Consider the following 24325-nt stretch of genomic DNA (forward strand, 5'->3'; position numbering starts at 1 on the left):
CTCAAAGTAGAGCTGAAGACCAATTGTATCATAACTACCTTAAGTATTCTTTTTTAAAATAATGGTAAAGGATACATAAGATTTACCATTTTAACGATTTTTTTTTAGCAAAAAGTCCAGTAGTATTACATAGATTCACACTGTTTTATGACCACCATTATCCATCTCTACAAGTTTTCTGTCCTCCCAAACTAAAACTCTATACTTATTATACAGTAATTCTCCATTCATCCCTTTGTAAATTTTAATTTCCATCACTATGAATCTGACCACTCCAGGACCTTATACAGGTGAAATCAAAAAACACTGGTCCTATATTTGTTTGGCTTTCACTTAGCATAATGTTTTCAAGGTTTGTTCATGTTCTAGAATGTATTAGAATTTCATTCCTTTATAAAGCTAATAATATTCCATGATATGTACACACCACACTTTGTTTATCTATTCAAAGTGGATTTTGTTTATCCATTCATTTGGGTTGCCTCCATGTTTTAGTTACTATAAACACAGGTGCTATACAAATATCTGTCCAACTCTCTCATTTCAATTCTTTTGGATATGAATCCAGAAAAGAGGTAGTAATGCTAGAGCAGATGGTGACATGTGATTAATATTTAGGAACCACTACCATACTGTTTTCCACAGTGGCTGCAACACTTTGCATTTCCACCAGTTGCACAAGGGTTCTGACTTCTCCACATTCCCACCAAGACTTGTTGTTACTGTTATTTTTATGAATCTTTTTCAGAGAAATGTGTCTTCAAGTCCTTCACCCATTTTTTATTTGGTTGTTTTATTGTTCTTGTTTAAGACCTGCTTACATATTCTAAATATTAATATTTATCAGATATGCAATTTTCCCCATTCTCTGGTTATCTTTTCACTCTGCTGATAGTATCCTTTGATCTATAACCCTGAGTGATTTTTAAAATGTAAACTTGTAGAGTCTTCTTCTAACCCTATAGAATCAGAATACCTAGAGGATGGGGACTGGTCATCTATTTTAGAAAATATACCAGGTGCCTACTATGACTCATAGTTTTAGTTGTTGCTCCTAAAAATTTTTTTTGAAATATTTTTTGGCATATATTTTGAGAATTGATTAGGATACTCTGATCTTTCCCCAAGAGGGTAAAAAATTGAACACAATTTTACTCCTCCCCACCACAATCCTCATGTTTTATTGAAATTACATGGAGTTTTAGTTCTAAGTTGTTACTAATATATTTTTGTTTTTTATACCATCCTTTTATGTTCTGGGGAATTCCTTTTTATAATGGTACTAAGCCTCTCAGCCATGCTATCAATAATTTTAGACTTAATCATAATTATCAGAACTTTCTTTGACTATCATATTTTTTTATATATTTTGGGTTCTCTGTATATAAGTTCATATTTTATTGGCTGCATTAAGCAACATTTTTGGACCATGAGCAATAAATTTTCTGAGTTCCTTAATGTCCAAAGTTGGGGTTTTTATTTTGTCCTTACATATTGATATGTTGGCCACTGATTGTAACTAAGAGTCAAAATAATTTTCTTTTGAGAGCAAGTCTAGTCAAAAAATAATAATTTTTTCTTTCACATATAGTAAATTTAAATTCATCACTTTGACAACTCTATTTTTATCTAGGATCCTATAATGCAGAGGAAAAGTCTGTTCTTCAAAGCCTGATCTGCAGAAATGAGATTGATTATCATTTATTTGTTAAACTGATTTTTTTCTTTTTTCTTTGATTTTTATAATTCAGTCTCTCCACCCCCTTACACACACACACACACACACACAAACACACACCACACATACACACACTGGAATATTTTAATCCTTCTCTTTACCCCTGGGACCTAGACATATGCCCAAGATACATATTCTCTCTCTCTTAGATATTATCCCTTTTAGTGTGCTGTGGCCCTTCAAAATCAACAAACTTATTCATTATGTTATCAATTATGTCTTCTGACCTCCAGTCTCTTTGTTCTTTATTTCTGATACAGGCAGATGATGGTTTCTGGAATTTTCCCTCAACTTCTGTTTACTCATATTTTATATCTATTTGTTTCTTGACTTTGTCTTAAAATAGCCATTCCTTTTATATTCCAATATTAATTTCCACCACTAGCCCTCTTTATTTCTGAGTCTTTTCATTTTGGCAATAATTTTATTTTCTAAGAACTTTTTTTCTATATGCTTCCCCCCCCCCCACCCCAGTGTTCTATTCTTATTTTAGTCCCTTTGTGTCTGTTTTTTTCCATTGGCTCTTTTCTTTCATGAAGTGAGTTTTATGAAGATGCCTCATAATTCCTAAGTTCCTACTCATAATTAAAATGAGAAACTAGGGATTGTATTAGGAAGGTGGTCTACCCTGCATAAAACTCAACTCAAAGTGGATCAAGGACCTAGGCTTTAGATCAGAGACCCTGGGCCTATGAGAAGAAAATGTAGGCTTACCTCTCCATCATGTCAGCTTAGGAACCAACTTCCTCAACAAGACTTTGAATGCACAAGTAGTAAAGACAAGAATCAATCAATGGGATGGTATCAAACTAAAAAGCTTCTTCACAGCAAAGAAAAGAGTAAAAAACATGAAGAGACCACCCTACAGAATGGGAAAAAATTTTTGCCATTTGCACCTCAGATAGAGCATTAATCTCCAGGATATATGAAGAACTCAAAAGACTTAACACCAAAAAACCAAATAGACAACCCAATCAATAAATTGGCAAATGAAGTGAACAGGCACTTAACAGAAGAAAAAAAAATGTTCAACATCTCTAGCAATTAGAAAAAGCAAATTAAAACTACACTGAGATTCTATCTCACTCCAGTCAGAATGGCAATTATCAAAAACAGAAGCAACAATAAATGTTGGCGAGGATGTGGGTGAAAGGGTTCACTCATACATCGCTGGTGGGACTACAAATTGATGCAACCACTCTGGAAAGTAGTATGGAAATTTCTCAAAAAACTTGGAATGGAACCACCACTTAACCCAGTTATCCCACTCCCTGGAATATAGCCAGAAAAACCTTAAAATCAGCACACTACAGTGATACAGCCACATCAGTGTTTATAGCAGTTCAATTCACAATAGCAAAGCTATGGAACCAACCTAGGTGCCCTTCAGCAAATAAATGGATAAAGAAAATGTGATATATATATATATATATATATATATATATATATATATATATATATATATATATGTTTACACACACACACACACACACACACGCACATACACAATGTAGTATTATTCCGCTACAATGAAGAAAAAATATGGCATTTGCTAGTAAATGGATGAAACTGGAGATCATTATGCCAAGTGAAATAAGCCAGTCCCATAAAACCAAAGGCCAAATGTTCTCTCTGCTATGTGGATACTGACACACAATAATGGGGCGGGGTGGGGGGTGCAGGATAGGAGTTTATTGGATTAGACAAAGGGGAATAAGGGAAGGTGGGGAATGGGAATAGGAAAGACAGCAGAATGAATCAGAGAGAACTTTCCTATGTTCATATATGAATACACAACCAGTGAAAATCCACATCACATACAACCGTAAGAATTGGATCATAATTAGAATTAGCTATATTTTATATACATATATCAAAATATACTCTACTGTCATGTATATCTTAAAAACACAAATTGAAAAACAAAAGAAATGTGATGTAGATTTCCATGCAGGTAACTGCTTTATTGAACTACTTCCCCTTTTAGTGTACTTTGGAGAGACCTGGGATCACTTCAGGCTTGGCTCTACTTCATGATCTGGCTCATTCTAGGAATCTTTCTACAATCAGATCCTCTGCTTATTTATGAGATTATTCTTTCAGAAATAACGAAGGAGGACTTGCTATAGACAACCCTTCTGTAAATATGAAAGGAAAATTTGTTTCAGATTCAGCATATTCATTAGTTAACTCCCCAGAAGGACAGACTGTGGTCTACTCCCACATCCTCCGGGTACAATCTCAGCTTGAGACTTCAAGGTCTTTCCTGCAGACTCTGGACTAGTTCTTCTCTCTTCATTATTTTTGGGGGACAGTGTGTGTGTGGGGGGGCATGTACCTAGGATTAAACTCAGGGGCACTCAACCACTGAGCTGCATCCCTAGCCCTATTTTGTATTTTATTTAGAGACAGGGTCTCACTGAGTTGCTTAGTGCCTCACTAAATTGCTGAGGCTGGCTTTGAACTTGGGATCCTCCTGCCTCAGCCTCCTGAGCCGCTGGGATTACAGGCAGCCACCACCATACCTGGCTTCTCTTTTTTTCTTGATTACGCAGATTCTATTTGCTTTCTATCTTCCAGAAGTTTCTCAAAATTTCTGATCTACAAGTAGTGAAATGTCTTATTTTCCTTTAGTTTTATAGGTTTATTCTTTCTTCTTAAGTCATTTCTGTCATATTAGTAGGATTTTGTGATGGATGGAAAATAAATGGCTATTTATTTGAAATTATTTCAATTAAATAATTCAGGGTTACTTTAAACAGAAGTTCTTACAAAATTCCCTCTCTCTTCAATCAGTCCTTTCATAAGAAACCTTAAAAGTTTAGGAGTATTTTTAAATTAAAGGAATCTGAAAGTCATTTCAATTTTGCCATTATTATACCTGTCAATAGCTTGAAGATCATTGGCTGGATTCCAAGTTGGATCAAATAATATAACAACATTGGCACCAACAAAATTGAGGCCAAGTCCACCAGCCCTGGAAGAAACAGAGTAGAAAGCATTAAAACAACACAAACTAATTGTTGTGCTGTAACTCAATTTTGTCAAGTTTCTACAGCCAAAACAGTACAAGATTACATTAACATCATAAAAGGAGAGTGATTAAAACACAAATATCTTACAAAGAAAATAACTCTGGCAAATTCTTTTTCTGCCACTTCAAAAAATCTCTGTAAGAATTTACAATTCAAGCCCATATAAATACATTGTACTAGTTATTACAATTTTTGGATACTTGAACATTATTTCTGTAAGATTTTCCTAAAATAATTTTTTTAAAAAATGGTTAGCATATTTTAACTAAATAAAGTAATATATATATTTTAAAATTTAATCCAGGAATAGATGTAAATCTTTTTATTCCTTCCACTAAGCACAGTTTAAGACTCTGGATATTATATGTTAAACAAACAAACAAACAAACAAAAAAACACACTGAAAGATGGAGAGAAGACAAACAGGCTAGCATCTACAAGATCAAAGAAATGACATAACAGTGAGTTCTTTGGCTTTCTTTTTGCTTAAGATAACCAAAGACAGATTCTGGAGAAGCTAGTGAACTAGAAATGACAACAGTTATAACCACCCAGCTCTGGCTAAACACAAAGGAAGGATCTGTGGTTCATCCCCCTCTAGTGAGCAAAGGCTATGTGAAGGTGCTATAATCTACCTTGCCTGGCTATGATGGGGTGAGGTGGTAGGGTGGTGTCAGAGAAGAAAGAGTGATGCTGTGATTTTCCATTTTCTACCCAGTGTTAACAGGTTTGCCCTCCAAGGTGTAAGGGAAGACCATGTGGGAACAGTAATGAACTGTGGGAACAGTTTCTTCAGTAATGAAGAAACTACCTTAGGGTGTCAGCAGAGGCCAAATGGAAACCTGAATTTCCAGCCCTACTTGGCTGGCACAATGTCAGAGGAGGTGTATTAATATAGGAAATTTAAATATGATATGAAATCTCATAATATTCAAAGTGTCCAGCCTATAATAAAAAATTCAGTCAGTATACCAACAACCAGGAAAACCTCAGCTTGAATGAAAAAAAGAAATCAACACATGAATCAGATGTTGGAATTATCTGACAAGAGTTTTAATGTAGAGATGGCGGCGGGAAGTGAGTAAGCCGCTCTGAGCCCCGCGCCGCGGCGTCTGAAAAGATGAGGTAAAGATCATTAAAGGAGATCTGTCGACAAAAACCCAGCACCGTGTCAAGAAAGGGGCCTAGGTGGAGTGAATCAGCCACTAATCCAGCCAAGGTGAAGGGAGTACAGCACGACTTCAGCGCGAGCAGTAAGGCTGCAGCCCGAGCCGCCCGGCTCCCTCAGCCCCTTCTCCTTCTCCTTCCCCTTCTCCTCTCCGCCTTTCCGCCTTGCTTCTTTCTCCCCAGCCGTCTCTCCTCCCAAGCTCAGTCTCTAAATTTAGATCTCAACTTCTTCCCCCCACCCTGCCCGCTCTCCTGCGTGTCCGGTACCCGGACCGCGGGGCCCTGAGGCACCGCCTCCCCTCCCCCAACCCGCACCCCCTTCCAGGGGGTCCCGAAGGCCGCCGCCGCTGCCGCCGCCGCTGCTACCGCCGCCTCCCGTGGAGCACCATAGAGCAGACTCTTCACCGCGCGAATGAGCTGCCGAATTATATGAAACAGCTGATAAGATGAGCGACAATTTAAAATCCAAGTGATCCGAGAACACGCACTGAGCTCTGACCCGCTGAATTCAAACTCCCGGTCACCTGCTTCCCGCAGACAAACAGCTATGACTCGGCATTAATTCATCCCGCTGAAACAACTGGTCAGCCCTTCTCATCATACGAAGGTAAATGCCTACCGAGCCTTCATAAGTAGTGGCCACAGGTTTGAAACGGGGCTTGGGAGAGAAGGACCCACCTGTTGAATTAGTCTCCCGGCAAAGGGAAACCGTGTCATCAGACTGCTGCGGAGGAGATAACTTCGTTGAAACAGGTGTGTGATCCCATAGCCTTGCCTCTCCACACATCGGGAAAACTCTAAGAGCCCCTCCCAGCTCTCCAGTAAGGGCCCCTCCCAGCTCTCCTGTGAGTGCTTCAGCCAGCCCGAGGGAATCAGAGGTGGTGCGGGTCCCGCAAGCGGAACTACCGCTCCCACCAGGGCTGACTGCTGAGGTCTCTTGCACCACCTACGGGGATGTGGATACCAGAGGGCAAGTAAAAGCCGCTGAGGATTCTCAGCCCCAAACTCTACAAGCTTAGGGTCTGAGGGAATGGCAAACTGGAAGAGTGTGCCCAGTCGTTCATGAAAACAGGGCTCCCGGGAGCAGCAGACCTGGCGTGTAGCCAGTATTGTGGTGAGAGGGGCCTGGCTAGAGAAAAAGTGGGAAGTGACTAGACACAAGAGGAGGCCCTAGACACTCAGGATTGGAGACTCGCCCAGTCTGGGAGGAGCTGCTGCACAGTGATTGGTTCCCGCGTATTGACAGGAGAAACTTGACCTGGTGGGCACAGTGCCATCTACTGGAAGAGAAGTTAATCAAACTCTAAGACTGCATTTATTAGGTTTTTTTTTTTTCTGTTTTTTTTTTATTTTGATTTAGGTTTTTCTTTCATTTTCATTTTTTCTTTCTTGTTGTTTTATTAATTTTTTTTTACAAAATATTTTTTAAAATTTTTTTTCTACTAATTTTAATTTAAATTTTTTAAATTATTATTATTATTATTATTTTAATCTTTTTCTTTTTTAGTTCCTATTCTTTTTCTTCTTTAGTCTTCTCATTTTTCTTATCCCCCCTTTTTTCTTGAATTCTACCTGCCTACTCTCATTCTCTTTAGAGACTTCTTCCCTTCCCTTCAAATACCTTTCCTCCCAAGCATCAAACTAATTTATAGGAGTAAACAGTAACTCAGCAGTCAAACAGAACAAGAAGCAACATGAGCAGCTTCAAAAAACAAGGAAGAAAAGGAGTACAAACAATGCAGGACAGCCTAAATATTCAGGAGGACCTAGAGTCATCAGAAAAATGGTCATATAAAGAACTCAAGGAACACCTAAGACAGATGGAATGGAACCTTAAAGAGGATACAAGACAGCAAATTCAAGCAGCGAAAGAACACATTGAGAATGCATTTCACAAACAGATAAAAGAAGAAGTTAAGCATCTTTATCAGGAGATAGAGATTATAAAAAATAATCAAACAATAATTCTAGAAATGAAGGAAATGATAAACCAAATTAAAAACTCAATTGAGAGTATCACTAACAGAGTGGAGCAAGTAGAAACCAGAACATCAGATAATGAAGACAAAATATACCATCTTGAAAAGAGTCTAGCCAACTCAGAAAGGCTGGTAAAAAATCACGAGAAAAACATCCAAGAATTATGGGATAACATTAAGAAACCGAACTTACGAGTCATCGGGATAGAAGAAGGTACAGAGATTCAAACCAAGGGAATGAGAAACTTGCTGAAGGAAATAATTACAGAAAACTTTCCAGAAATAAAAAAGGAAACAGATATACAAATTGAAGATGCATACAGGACACCGAGCACACAAAATCACAGTAGACCAACGCCAAGACACATTGTTATGAAGATATCCAATATACAGAACAAAGAGAAAATATTAAAAGCTACAAGAGAAAGGAGACAGATTACATTTAGGGGTAAACCAATACGGTTAACCACGGATTTTTCATCACAGACACTGAAAGCAAGAAGGTCATGGAACAATGTATTTCAAACACTGAAAGACAATGGATGCCAACCAAGAATTCTGTATCCAGCAAAATTAAGCTTCAGGTATGACAACGAAATAAAAATCTTTCATGATAAACAAAAGTTAAAAGAATTTGCAGCCAGAAAACCAGCATTGCAAAGCATTTTGAGCAAAACACTACACGAGGAAGAAATGAAAAACAATAACCAAAACCATCAGTGGGAAGTGCCTCAGTAAAGACAGAGGGCAAGGGGAAAGACAATCATGGAGAGACAAACTAAATCTTTTTTTTAAAAAAAGGATAAACAATCAAACATGGATGGAAGTTCAAACCACATATCAATAGTAACTCTGAATGTTAATGGCTTAAACTCTCCAATAAAGCGACATAGGCTGGTATCATGGATTAAAAAAAACAAATCCAACAATATGCTGCCTCTAGGAGACACATCTGATGGGAAAAGACATACACAGGCTGAAGGTGAAAGGATGGGAAAAAATATACCACGCACATGGTCCTCGTAAGCAAGCAGGGGTGGCCATCCTCATATCGAATAAAATCGACTTCAAGACTAAGTTAATCAAAAGGGATAAAGAAGGTCATTATATACTGTTAAAAGGAACCATTCACCAACAAGACATAACAATTATCAATATTTACGCACCAAATAATGGTGCTGCGACATTCACAAAACAAATTCTCCTCAAATTCAAGAATCAAATAGACCACAACACAATAATTATGGGAGACTTCAACACACCTCTCTCACCATTGGACAGATCCTCCAAACAAAAGTTAAATAAAGAAACTATAGAACTCAATACCACAATCAATAACCTAGACTTAACTGACTTATATAGAATATATCAACCATCATCAAATGGATATACTTTCTTCTCAGCAGCACATGGATCCTTCTCAAAAATAGACCATATATTATGCCATAGGGCAACCCTCAGTAAATATAAAGGGGTGGAGATAATACCATGCATTTTATCTGATCATAATGGAATGAAACTGGAAATCAATGATAAAAGAAGGAAGGAAAAATCCTACATCACATGGACAATGAACAATATGTTACTGAATGATCAATGGGTTACAGAAGACATAAAGGAGGAAATCAAAAAATTCTTAGAGATAAACGAAAATACAGACACAACATATCGGAATCTATGGGACACAATGAAAGCAGTTTTAAGAGGAAAGTTCATTGCCTGGTGGTCATTCCTCAAAAAAAGAAGAAACCAACAAATAAATGAGCTCACACTCCAACTCAAAGCCCTAGAAAAGGAAGAGCAAAACAACAGCAAATGTAGCTGAAGGCAAGAAATAATTAAAATCAGAGCGGAAATTAACGAAATTGAAACAAAAGAAACTATTGAAAAAATTAACAAAACTAAAAGTTGGTTCTTCGAAAAAATAAACAAGATCGACAGACCTTTAGCCATGCTAACGAAGAGAAGAAGAGAGAGAACTCAAATTACTAACATACGGGATGAAAAAGGCAATATCACAACAGATGCTACAGAAATACAGAAGACAATTAGAAATTATTTTGAAAATCTATATTCCAATAAAATAGAGGATAGTGAAGACATCGATAAATTTCTTAAGTCATATGATTTGCCCAGACTGAGTCAGGAGGATATAGACAATCTGAACAGACCAATATCAATAGATGAAATTGAAGAAGCCATCAAAAGACTACCAACCAAGAAAAGCCCAGGACCGGATGGGTATACAGCGGAGTTTTACAAAACCTTTAAAGAAGAATTAATACCAATACTTTTCAAGTTATTTCAGGAAATAGAAAAAGAGGGAGCTCTTCCAAATTCATTCTATGAGGCCAACATCACCCTGATCCTGAAACCAGACAAAGACACCTCAAAGAAAGAAAACTACAGACCAATATCTCTAATGAACCTAGATGCAAAAATCCTCAATAAAATTCTGGCGAATCGAATACAAAAACACATCAAAAAAATAGTGCACCATGATCAAGTAGGATTCATCCCTGGGATGCAAGGATGGTTCAACATACGGAAATCAATAAATGTTATTCACCACATCAATAGACTTAAAGATAAGAACCATATGATCATCTCGATAGATGCAGAGAAAGCATTCGACAAAGTACAGCATGCCTTTATGTTCAAAACATTAGAAAAACTAGGGATAACAGGAACTTACCTTGACATTGTAAAAGCTATCTATGCTAAGCCTCAGGCTAGCATCATTCTGAATGGACAAAAGTTGAAGGCATTCCCTCTAAAATCCGGAACAAGACAGGGATGCCCTCTATCTCCACTTCTATTCAATATAGTTCTCGAAACACTGGCCAGAGCAATTAGACAGACGAAAGAAATTAAAGGCATAAAAATTGGAAAAGAAGAACTTAAATTATCACTATTTGCAGATGACATGATTCTATACCTAGAAGACCCAAAAGGGTCTACAAAGAAACTACTAGAACTAATAAATGAATTCAGCAAAGTGGCAGGATATAAAATCAACACGCATAAATCAAAGGCATTTCTGTATATCAGCAACAAAACTTCTGAAATGGAAATGAGGAAAAACACTCCATTCACAATATCCTCAAAAAAAATAAGATACTTGGGAATCAACCTAACAAAAGAGGTGAAAGATTTATACAATGAAAACTACAGAACCCTAAAGAGAGAAGTAGAAGAAGATCTTAGAAGATGGAAAAATATACCCTGTTCATGGATAGGCAGAACTAACATCATCAAAATGGCGATATTACCAAAAGTTCTCTATAGATTTAATGCAATGCCAATCAAAATCCCAACGGCATTTCTTGTAGAAATAGATAAAGCAATCATGAAATTCATATGGAAAAATAAAAGACCCAGAATAGCAAAAGCAATTCTAAGCAGAAAGAGTGAATCAGGCGGTATAGCGATACCAGATTTCAAACTATATTACAGAGCAATAGTGACAAAAACAGCATGGTACTGGTACCAAAACAGGCGGGTGGACCAATGGTATAAAATAGAGGACACAGAGACTAACCCACAAAGTTACAACTATCTTATATTTGATAAAGGGGCTATTAGCATGCAATGGAGGAAGGATAGCATCTTCAACAAATGGTGTTGGGAAAACTGGAAATCCATATGCAACAAAATGAAACTGAATCCCTTTCTCTCGCCATGCACAAAAGTTAACTCAAAATGGATCAAGGAGCTTGATATCAAATCAGAAACTCTGCGTCTGATAGAAGATAAAGTTGGCTCCGATCTACAGATTGTGGGGTCGGGCTCCAAATTCCTTAGTAGGACACCCATAGCACAAGAGTTAACAACTAGAATCAACAAATGGGACTTAATTAAACTTAAAAGTTTTTTTTCAGCAAAAGAAACAATAAGAGAGGTAAATAGGGAGCCTACATCCTGGGAACTAATTTTTACGCCTCACACTTCAGATAGAGCCCTAATATCCAGAGTATACAAAGAACTCAAAAAATTAGACAATAAGATAACAAATAACCCAATCAACAAATGGGCCAAGGACCTGAACAGACACTTCTCAGAGGAGGATATACAATCAATCAACAAGTACATGAAAAAATGCTCTCCATCTCTAGCAGTCAGAGAAATGCAAATCAAAACCACCCTAAGATACCATCTCACTCCAGTAAGATTGGCAGCCACTATGAATTCAAACAACAACAAGTGCTGGCGAGGATGTGGAGAAAAGGGTACACTTGTACATTGCTGGTGGGACTGCAAATTGGTGCGGCCAATTTGGAAAGCAGTTTGGAGATTCCTGGGAAAGCTGGGAATGGAACCACCATTTGACCCGGCTATTGCCCTTCTCGGACTATTCCCTGAAGACCTTAAAAGAGCATGCTACAGGGACACTGCCACATCGATGTTCATAGCAGCACAATTCACAATAGCTAGACTGTGGAACCAACCCAGATGCCCTTCAATAGATGAATGGATTAAAAAATGTGGCATCTATACACAATGGAGTACTATGCAGCAATAAAAAATGACAAAATCATAGAATTTTCAGGGAAATGGATGGCATTAGAGCAGATTATGCTTAGTGAAGCTAGCCAAACCCTAAAAAACAGATACCAAATGTCTTCTTTGATATAATGAGAGCAAGTATGAACAGAGCAGGGAGGAAGAGTAGGAAGAAAAGAGTAACATTAAACAGAGACTTGAGATGGGAGGGAAAGGGAGAGAAAAGGGAAATTGCATGGAAATGAAGGGAGACACTCATTGCTAAACAAAATTACATATAAGAGGTTGTGAGGGGAATGGGAAAATTAACAAGGAGGGAAATGAATTACAGTAGATGGGGTAGAGAGAGAAGATGGGAGGGGAGGGGAGGGGGGATAGTAGGGGATAGGAAAGGTAGCAGAATACAACAATTACTATTAGTGCATTATGTAAAATTGTGGATGTGTAACTGACGTGATTCTGCAATCTGCATTTGGGGTAAAATTGGGAGTTCATAACCCACTTCAATCTAATGTATGAAATATAATATGTCAAGAGCTTTGTAATGTTGTGAACAACCAATAAAAAAAATGTAAAAAAAAATAAATAAAAATAAAATGTTAAAAGTAAAAAAAAAAAAAAGAGTTTTAATGTAGTCATCATAAGAATGTTTCAATAAGCAATTACAAATATGCTTGAAAAATTTTTAAAAAATAAAGTCCCAGCAACAAGAAAGAGGACATAAAGAAGAACGAAATAGAAATTTTAGAACTGAAATACAAAACTTGCAGGATGGGCTCAATAGTACAATGGAGATGACAAAGAATAGAATCAGTAAAGATAATGACAATGTCATTTCCCAATAACAGAGAGAAAACAGATGGAAAAGTTAACAAAGCCTTAGAGACCTGAGGGAAAAAAAGCTAACACTCATGTCATAGGAGTACCTGGAAGGGAAGAGAATGAGAATGAAAATACTCAAAGAAATATGGCTGAAAACTTCCTACATCTGGCAAAAGATACAAACCCATAGATTCGAAAAGCTGAGTGAATCCAAACAGAATAGGCAAAACAGTGACCAGAGAAGAAGAACGCATTGCTTTCAGGGGATACCAATGCAATTTACTGGGCATCTCATCAGCAAGGAGAGAGCCAGAGGAAATGCCAACATTTTGAAACAGCTGAAAGAGAAGAACTTCAACAGCAAATTCTACATCCAGTGAAAATACCCCCCGAAAGGAAAGAGGAATCATGACATTCTCAGATTAAGGAAACCTACAAAAACTTGCCACCAGACTTATCCTAAAAGAATGGCTAAAGGAAATTCTTTAAAAAGAAAGAAAAGAAAAGGGAAGGCAGCTTGGAACTTTAGAAAAAGGAATATCAAAATTGGTAAAAAAAAAAAAAATGGGTGGATATAAAAAACACTCTATTTCTCATGAGTTTCATAAATCACATTTCATGGTTAAATCGAAATCACAATGCCACCGGATATGCTACTATATGTGATAGAAATAACTATGACAACTATTTTTTAAAAGTAGAGTAGCAAAGGTACTTAAATATAAGTAAGGTTTCTACTCTTCAAACTAGTAAACCTTTATACCAGTAGACTATGAGAAGTTATTATGTGTATTGTAAAAGCTATAGCAACTACTAGGAAAAATGTAGAAAGAAATATACTAAGAAGTCTAAATAAATAATCATTTTAAAAGGTTCAAACAAGAGAAACAATAGAACCAGAAATGGGAAATAAATAGTAAAACTAAAAATACAATATATTAATAATTACCTGAACTACCATGGCCTAAATGTACCATTTAAAAATCAGAGATTAGCCGAGCATAGTGGTGCATGCCTATAATCCCAGCAGCTCAGCAGGCTGAGGCAAGAGGATCACAAGTTCAAAGCCTGCCTCAGCAACTTAGCAAGGTCCTAAGCAACTGAGACCCTATCTCAAAATAAAAAGTAAAAAGAAATGTGGTTCAGTGGTTCAGCACCCTTGAGCTCAATCTCTGGTACCAACAAATTAAAATTTAAAAAAAAAAAATCAGAGGTTAGCATAGTGGGAGGAAAAACAAAACAAAACAAAAAATCCACCCATGATCCAACAATATGCTGTCTACAGTAAATAAATTAAATAAAATTTAAAAATACTAAATGCTTTAAATGCACTGATACAGATTGGCTGAAAGTAAAAACAGGACAAAAGATATAACATGTACACATTAAGGAACAAAGCAGAAGTCTCAACAAGTTTAAAAGAAAATTTAAAATATAATGAATCATAAATAATAAAGATGGTTCAATAAAAATGAAAATATGGGCCAGGGTTGTGGCTCAGAGGTAGAGCGCTTGCCTAGCATGCGTGAGGCACATGGTTTGATACTCAGCACCACATAAAGTAAAATAAAGACATTGTGTCCACCTATAACTAAAACATTTAATTTAAAAAAATGAAAATACAATATACCACTACTAGTGAATACCACTAAATAATTACATTAGAAAAGAAATAAAGGCATCAAGTCAATAATCTGAAGGAGCAAAAACACAAAGCTGAAGGAAATAATAACATAAGAGCAGAAATGAATATATCTGAATGTAGGAAAACATTAGAGAAAAAAATCAATGAAACAAAAAGCTGATTCTTTGTTATACTTCTAGCATGCATGACAAAAGAATACACAAATTACCAATATTAAGCATAAAACAGGAGATACCACTACAGATCCTAAAAGTATAAGTGAGTGCTATGAATAATTTCATGATTATAAATTCTGCAACTTAAATGTGGACAGTTTTCTCAAAACCCACAAACTATTAAACACAACTAAATGAAACAAACAACTTGAATATTGCTATAACAATTTTAAAGAGTAAATAAGTATTTATTTTTTATTTTTTTAAGTTTTTAAATATCCTCTTTATTCAACTTTTTATTCTAATTTGTTATGTATGACAGCAGAATGCATTACAATTCATATTACACATATAGAACACAATTTTTCTTTATTCAACTTTTTATTCTAATTTGTTATGTATGACAGAAGAATGTATTACAATTCATATTACACATATAGAGCACAATTTTTCATATCTCTGTACACAAAGTAGAGCCACACTATTTGTGTGTATGTAGGGTAATGACGTTTATCTCATTCCACAGTCTTTCCTACCCCCTTGCTACCTCCCTTCCCCTCCCTCCTTTTTGCTCTATCTAGAGTTCATCTAATCCATCTATGCTCCCCCAGCCCCCGCCAACCCCATTATGAATCAGCATCCTTATAGCAGAGAAAACATTCTGCATTTCGTATTTTGGGATTGGCTATCTTCACTTAGCATTTCATTCTCCAACTCCATCTGTTTACCTGCAAATTCCATGATTTTATTATCTTATTGCTGAGTAATATTCCATTGTGTATACATACCACATTTTGTAATCCATTCACCAACCGAAGGACATCTAGGTTGATTCCACAGTTTAGCTAAGTAAATAAGTATTTAAAAAGCTCTTACAAAATAAAACTCCAGGCTCAGATGATTCTGCTGGATAAGTGTACCATTTATAGAAGAATTAATATCTGTTTTATACAATATACTCTATAAAATAGAAGAGGAAAGAGCACCTCTCAACTCAATGAATAAGGCTAGTATTATCTGACACCAAAACCATACAAAGTCAGTGCAAGGAAAATAAAAAACACAAATGAACAAAAAAATGGCATACCAATATCTCTCCTGAACTGAGACGCAAAAATCCTCAACAAAATATTTATAAATAAAATCTAGCAAAATACTAAAATAATTATAACATTGCCTATTGGGATCTATTGTAAGGATGCAAAGCAGACTCAACATTTGAAATCAGTCAATGTAATCTAATACATTAACAGGCTAAAGAAGAAAAATTGTATGATAATATCAATGGATATAGAAAAATTATTTGGTAAAATCCAACAACCATTCTTAATAAAAATTCTCAGAAAATTAAAAATCAAGGAAAAATTCCTCGACAAGGGAAAATAAGATATACAGATTGGGAAAAAATAAAACTGACAGAATTTGCAGATGACATAATTGTCTATGCAGAAAATCTCAAGGAATCTAGGGGAAAAATTCTGCTAGAACTAATAAATAACTTCAATGTTTCAGGGTATAAGATTAATATTTTTTTTAAAGAGAGAGTGAAAGAGGAGAGAGAGAGAGAGAAAATTTTTTTTAATATTTATTATTTTTTTTTTAGTTCTTGGCGGACACAACATCTTTGTTGGTATGTGGTGCTGAGGATCAAACCCGGGCCGCACGCATGCCAAGCGAGCGCGCTACCACTTGAGCCACATCCCCAGCCCTAAGATTAATATTTTAAAGATATATTTCTATATATAGGCGAAAGGTTACTCATCTGAAATGCCTGAGACCAGATGTATTTGAGATTTAGAATTTTTCCAGATTTTGGAATATTTGCATAGAAGTTATCTTGAGGATGAGACCCAACTCTAAAACAAATTCATTTATGTTCATATATACCTCATACAAATAGCCTGAAGGTAATTTTATATATTTTTAATAATTTCATGCATGAAAAAAGTTTGTGTATCATAGCCAAAGGGGCTAGAGAATCTTTTTTCCTATGAGGATGCTGAGTTAACTGTGTCTTATGCACTTGTGTTTTGACTGTGATGAGGTCAGGTGTAGAATTTTCCATTTGTGAGTTCATACTCATTCCAAAAAAGTTTTTTGGAGCATTTTGGATTTCAGATTTTTGGTTTAGGGATGCTCAATCCATACAAACAATGAATCCGTGAAATCCAAAATTTTAAAACATAATACAGGGCTGGGGCTATAGTTCAGTTGGTAGAGTAGTACTTGCCTTGCATGTACAAAGCCCTGGGTTCAATCCTCAGCATCAAAAAAACAACATAATACAATTTATAATCATTACCAAAAAAAAAATAAAATGCTTAAATATTAAATATACAAAACATGTCTAGAATTTGTATGCTGAAAATTACAAATCTGATGAAAGACACTGATAAAGATCTGAATAGAGAGATCTACCATGTTCATGGATTGGAGAACTCAACATAAAGATGTCAATTATCCCCAAATTGAGCTATGGTGCAATTCCTATGAAAAGCGCAGCAAGGTTTTTTCATAGACATATATAAGCTTATTTTTATAGTGAAAAGTATAAGTCATGGAATAGTTAATACAATCTTGAGGGTATAAGACAATAACGTAGAGGAATCACTATAACTATTGAAAAAAAGATGTTACAAGTTCTCTATTAAGAAGAGAACAAGTCAGGTGCAGTGGCACATGCTTGTAATTCCAACGGCTTGGGAGGCTGAGGCAGGAGCATCACAAGTTCAAAGCCAGCCTCAGCAACTTAGCAAGACCCCAATCAACTTAGCAAGACCCTATCTCAAAATTATATATACATATATGTATATATATATATACATACATATATATATATATATATATATATATATATAATATGGAGGGCTAAGGATGTGAACCCCTTGGTTCTATCCCTGGTACCAAGCAAAAAAAAAAAAAAAAAAGAGAGAGAGAGAGAGAGAGAACAAGATGAATAATATAAATACTTATTTTATAATGAGCTGCATCTTAAACCATCCTGGACCCAGAGTTCTTTTCTCCACGTATTCCCTTTGTTGGCTGATGACGTCACTCATATGCCCATTCATCAAAGTCAAAAGCCATCCTATGCTTCTTCTCTATCACAGTTCCCCTTCTCATTATAAGCCAATCAGTATACAGTCAGATTTACCTTGGAAATGTTTTTCTGTGAGTCCTTCTCCACTTCTGTTACCACTGCCTAAGCAGGGCATCATATGTTGCACTGATGTGGATGACTTCATCAGCCTCCTCACTACTCCCTTACTTCAGACAGTAAGTTCACCCTCACATTACATAAAATTATTTAAATATGGAAAATTAAGTATGCCACTTCTCTTTTTAAAAATGTTCAATTCCTATCCATCAGAGGCCAATTCCTCAGGCCTAAATACAGGGCCTATCACCTCTGTAACTGTTATCACACCAGTCATTCCTGACTTTATCCAAGGAATCACCAAAATACTGTAAGTTGTCTTCATACACTGCTTTTACAGAATTTTCTTCTCTCTTACTTGCCTGGCTAACTTCTACTTGTCTTTCAAGTTTCACTAATAAAGCCTGAAGGAAATAGTCCTCTTCTGTGCCTCCTTCTACCCTGCATTTACCATACTTTCACACATTTCTAAACAACTCCTCCATACCCAAAGTTGCTGAATTATAACTTTTAAAAGCACTGGGGTGTAATCTTGTACATTTTCCCTTCTCCAGGACCTGTCACAGTGGATATTCACTACCACCTTTGTTTAATTAGCTAATGACTCTGCCTGTTAGTTGTATACCCTGCTCCTCCCGCAGGTGTCCTAAGCCCTAGCCCATACCCAGCTCCTCTAGTCATTTGCCTACCTATGTTCTTCTCACTGCCCGAAATGCCATTCATCCATTTTTTATTCTAATACTCAGCAAGAAGAATGAAGTTGTAAACAGTTTTTCCTCTTCGTTCTAATGAAGCCTTCTCCAGAAAGGGCCAGTTTAAATACTGCCATCCTTTTATGACTTCTTTGATCTACCTAATCCTTATATACTCTTGGAACTTCACATATAATTCCTGTAAAGCATTTACTTGCATTATATTGCTTTTCAAAGGCAAAAAAAAAACAACAAAAAAAAACCCTCTTATTCTTCTTGGTCCAAATTAAGGGTCAATGAAGATAGCTGAACTGAACAAAGAGGTCTGAGCTGAGATAAAATCAAGCAGTAGAGGCAGATTTTAACCATATGATTCCAGTGATCTATTTGAAAAGAGTGGTTTAGAATCTCTTAGGATATCTAACAAAAGAAGCATCCTCATCTTTCTGTGGAATTTAAGATACAGATTTTTGAATAAAGCTAAAAGAAGTAGGAAACAACTTTTCTCCAGAGTCTCTCAAAATTATGATTCATGATGTTGTGTTATTGAGTTGCACCTGACTTTTGGAGCACAGTACCCCTGATCCTTAACTTAATCCTTGTAAGTGAATAATTATGAAAGCATTATGGTTTCTAAGTTTGCTTAGAAAACTGTTTCTAGTCAACCAGTATATGATTCTAATACTCAGCATGAAGAATGAATTTGAACACTGTATGTGCTACACATAGTCTTTTTGCCACTTATATAAAAGCTAAAAATTTCATTTTCATTTCACGTGACCCACAGTTAGAGTACATATTGAACAGAAGCCACTAAAGATGCATTTACTAAAAATACCTATGGTTTTGTTAGATTCATTTTTCTGCCAACCAAATGTATTTGAATATTATTAGCATAATCATCTCTTTTGAAATGAAACTCTTTCCGAAGTAAAGAAATCTTATAGTGAAACTGAATGTACGTAATGTTTGCCTGAGTTTTAGATTCCAGCTTCCTGCACAGCTCATCAGATTTTATCTGATGCAACTGTGATCTTTTCATGTTTTCAATTTTCCCTATATTTAATAGTATGCTAATAATAAAATTTAATATTTTTTAAGAAGAAAAGCAAAACTAAAATCCAGGAACTAAATGATTTCCTTTTTTTCCTCAGCTGTTTGTCTAGTCCTGCCTCTCAAGTCTTTCTCTGAAGATTTATACTAATAGCTTTCCTCTTCGGCTGCATTACTGTATCACAAAATTAACTGTATCACTTAACTGATGCTAAGTTAACACTGAATGATAATCATCTAGAGGGATGGTAATAATTTTCTCTCCTACAATTGTTATCAAAATAGAAAGAAATTAACATTTACTGAGTACCCACCAGAAACTGTGCAAGATATTTCCTTATTTACTAGTTCATATTTACTGGTTACTACCTAGCTCCATGAGCTAAATATTATCTTCATCCTACAGATAAAGAAACTGAAAATCAGAAAAAAAATAACTAATTGAAGGTTTCCTAAGTGCTAGGTGTCTGCATTCAAATCTAAGCATCTTGACTTATAGTTCAGTGCTTGCAGAAACTGAATATTGTACTTTGGAAAATTACTATAGTATAAAGATGTCACAGAGACTTAAATTCAAATGAAGAAGATGGGATAGGGAGAGTTTTGCAAAGCATTTTAAAAAATGGGTAAGTTGGGGAAGTTGGGTGGGATTTATATACCAAACATGTAGAAGTTGGGTTTATCTGTCCAATAAATCTAATCAGTTGCTCCAGTTAGCTTCTAGCTAGTAAAGTTGGACATGAATTCTTCTCAGATGCCCTGTATGAGCCACAGAGAAGGCCTCCAATACTTGAGGTAATAATCTTCTAAGAGATTCTGAAATTACTACTGGGACCTGGCTGAATTAAAGTAGAGGAAAAGCTTTTTTTAAAGAAAGAAAAATGTCTCAACTCTAGGAATGAGATGATTCTATGATGACAACACAACACAGAAGCCTACTTTCAAATCCATCATTCTGCTGTTATATGGCTAACAGAAATGTGTTATTCTTTACGCAGTAGAATAGAATACTGCCCTTTTTGAGCTGAAGAGTAATATTTGAGACAGAAACCTAATGAGCAGGCAGGCTGTTCATTCAATGGGTCTTCCACATTCTATTCTTTTACCAAATATCAAAAAGCATACTTTCACCATATCTTACTGTTCCACAAAAACGTCTTTAAGCTTTATTGTTATATATCAAATGAAGTATCCATTTAACAATGCTTCCAAGAAAGCTGAAATAATTACAGAGAGACACCATATTAATGGGTAGGAAATCTTAGTATCATAAGAACATCAATTTCCTGAAAGTTATTTGTAAACTTAATGATTACAATAAAAAATCCAACCACACATACAAAAAAGTGCTAAATGGCTCTTCAAATAAACTGAATTTAACTATTATGGAAAGCTAAGATTTAAGGTACTGAAAGAATAAAGATAATTTAGAGAACAAGAGTGTAGAAAGCTAGAAATAATTTAGAATAAAAATGTGATTATTTTAAATAAAATAATCACTTATATTGAAAAATGATACTTCTCAGAACAGAGCAAGATAACAACATGTGAAATATGAGAAAAAAGTTCAGAGATTTAAAGAATTAATACAGAAGTTCTAAACTTTGAAAATTTGGCATGCAAAAAAGAACAAAGAAAATGGAATAAAAAGATGCCATTGTTAAAGAAATAAGAAGACAGAATTTTCAAAACTAAAAAAGAATAAGTCTTCAGATTATGACTAGCACAAAAAAGAATCAAAGATCCACAATAAGACTCAAATGTCACTGTGAAATTTCAGAATACCACAGATGAAGACAAACCCTTATGAATTCCCCAAGAGGAATGTGAAACGGATTGGCTTTGGGCATCTATTTAGCAACACTAAATACCAGCAGACTGTGCTGCAATGCCATGTGTGTGAGATGACACATCTCCTACAGTCAGAGATGTAGAGAGTTTGCTTTCTATTCATCCTGACTAACAAAGTTACTTGAGGAAATATTTCCAACAAAACAACAGGGCAGACAAGAATGGAGACAGCATGAAACCCAGGAAAAAGATCCAGTGTAATAAAGTAGTAAAGGAAAGCTTGCATACAGCAGTACTTCATCAGGCCTAGAAATAATTAGGATAAAAGGCTTCAGGATAAAGACCTTAAGAATACAAATGACTCAACAGAGGACAACATGCTAATAAGAATTAATAATAGAGTGAGATTTATTATAAAGTGCAAAAATCCAAAAGGGAAAAAAGCTAAGAAAGAAAGTCATGACTGAACTGTGAACTGAACTGAACCATGCAAATATGAACTATGGACGGAATGTTAGAAAAGAGAACTTATTTGACGATGCTGAGAACTCCCAGAACTGGCTGAAAACTCATGAACATTCAGAGAGGTTGTCCTAGCCATACTTAGCCTAGGACTAAACAATGTATACAAAATCATAATAATCTAAGTGCTGGTTTTGGCCTATGGACAATAATCTGATTAATGCTGCAGGTCTTAAAACAGAAGAAAGAGTAGGTGTGCACTAATGTTAATACCACACATTACAAGGACTTAGAACATATGTAGACTACCAATGGACCAAACATTAACACTGAAAACTTTCCAGTGAAACAAGGGAGCAAACCAAAAATGAAGATAGCATGGAATCCTGGGAGGTGGATCTAATACTGAACACTTTCCAGTGAAACAAGGGAGCAAACCAAAAATGAAGATAGCATGGAATCCTGGGAGGTGGATCTAACAGAAGAATAATGATTTAAAATTACAAAAGTAGTTGACAGACAAAACATAATAATAAAATTAGCAAACACTGTATGAAAAAGGGAAGGAGTAATGAAAGGAGACTAAATCCTTCTCTTTCGTAATAGATTTCAAGTTGTGTATAGTTGATAGAATTCTGGCAAAATAATAGCTATTCCAATGTGGAAACACTTCTGCTACAGTAGAAATTAAATATAAACCATTGCAAAATAAACAAAAAAACTAAGTTTATTTATCTTTTGCAAAACATAGTTGAGATGTATTTATCATATTATGTAAGGTTCTTTATGTAATGACTAATGCAAAAATCAGGATCTTTATGTACTAATGCAAAAATTAGTTTGAAAAATAGGAACCCAAAACTTCTTCCATTCCCTTGGTTGGTATACCTAGCATAAGATAAAATGAAGTGGAAAACTCCAGCAATCTGTCTCAAAAGGATTTCCACAGAAGAAAAAGCCCTACTGAAGAGAAGTTCAAATTTTTAAAGAATTAGAAAATACATAAAGAAACCATTTATCACAAGCCAAGAGCCAGAGGAAACACAAGTAGAAGGATCAGCATCCCCAAGTACAGGAGTTACTAGAGCAAAAATGCCATTCAAAAAGGTTTTTAGAAGTGTGATAAAAGTATTAGAGAAATGAAGATTAGAAATTACAAAGAACAAAATACAAATGAAATGATAAGGTAGATTTGAAAGAATCAAATACAATTTCTAAAAAGAAAAAACAGTCTTTAAAAATTGAAAATTCACTATACGAGTTAAACAGCAATTTCTGAGACACAGATGAAGAAATAATGAGGAGCTATACGGAAGTTCTGGGCTGCTCAGACTGAAGGTGAGCAGAGGGGAGAGCGCAGGGCTTGTCACACTCTCTTCTGTACTATTTGGACTGTTTAATATTATTACTTTGAGACGCACTATTTTAAAATAAAGAATGCATATGTGTGTTTTACAAAATTTACTTGAAGATAGTATTCTACATCATTTAATGCTCTGTATGTAAGGACTCTTGTGAGAATTGACTTCTCAAATTCATTTATAGGAAATGGGAATCCAAAGCCTCTCTCCCTTTGCCTTAGTTGCAAGAATTCAAGAATAATTTTAGAGTTCCCCAGTAGTGACTCATTATAAATAATCTTTACTCCTCACTTTAATTTTTTTAGCTGGGCACAATGTCTCACTCCTGTACTCCCGGCAGCTCAAGAAGCTGAGGCAGGAGAATTGTAAGTTCAAGGCCAGCCTCAGTAACTTAGTGAAGTCCTATGAAACTGAGTGAGGCTCTGTCTTAAAATAACATATATAAAAGGGCTGGGAATGTGGCTCAGTGGTTAAGTGCCCCGGGTTCAATCTTCAGTACCAAAAAAAGGATAATTTTTCTTCTGTCTTGTTTTACATCTATTTCTTTTTAAAGTCTCTTGAAATTCCTTTTGGAAGATGGAGGCAGTAAATCAATAATAAGATGTCATAAATCATAGACTTATTACTCCTCCAAAATGTATTCAACTTACTTAGGTATTTATATTGACTTAAATCTTTCTCTAAAGTGTATATGTTCTTTAAAGGGTTTTAGAGATACACAGATAGGTGTAGGAGCAAATTTACCTTTTACAAAGTTTCTAACTG

General features: G+C 35.5%; 1 protein-coding gene across 3 annotated transcripts in view; it reads right to left on the bottom strand.

The window, feature by feature from the left end:
- The window catches only part of ERCC6L2 (ERCC excision repair 6 like 2), a 120591-nt gene that overhangs the window by 56034 nt on the left and 40232 nt on the right, over positions 1–24325 (bottom strand). For all 3 annotated transcript variants that reach the window (XM_081262900.1, XM_081262901.1, XM_081262902.1), the window contains one exon: positions 4620–4715. In XM_081262900.1, coding sequence (XP_081119026.1) covers positions 4620–4715 — 96 coding nt within the window. The remainder of the gene's footprint in view (positions 1–4619; positions 4716–24325) is intronic.

Source organism: Spermophilus citellus (assembly GCF_964194105.1).
Source record: "Spermophilus citellus genome assembly, chromosome: 12".
Taxonomy (NCBI): Eukaryota; Metazoa; Chordata; class Mammalia; order Rodentia; family Sciuridae; genus Spermophilus; species Spermophilus citellus.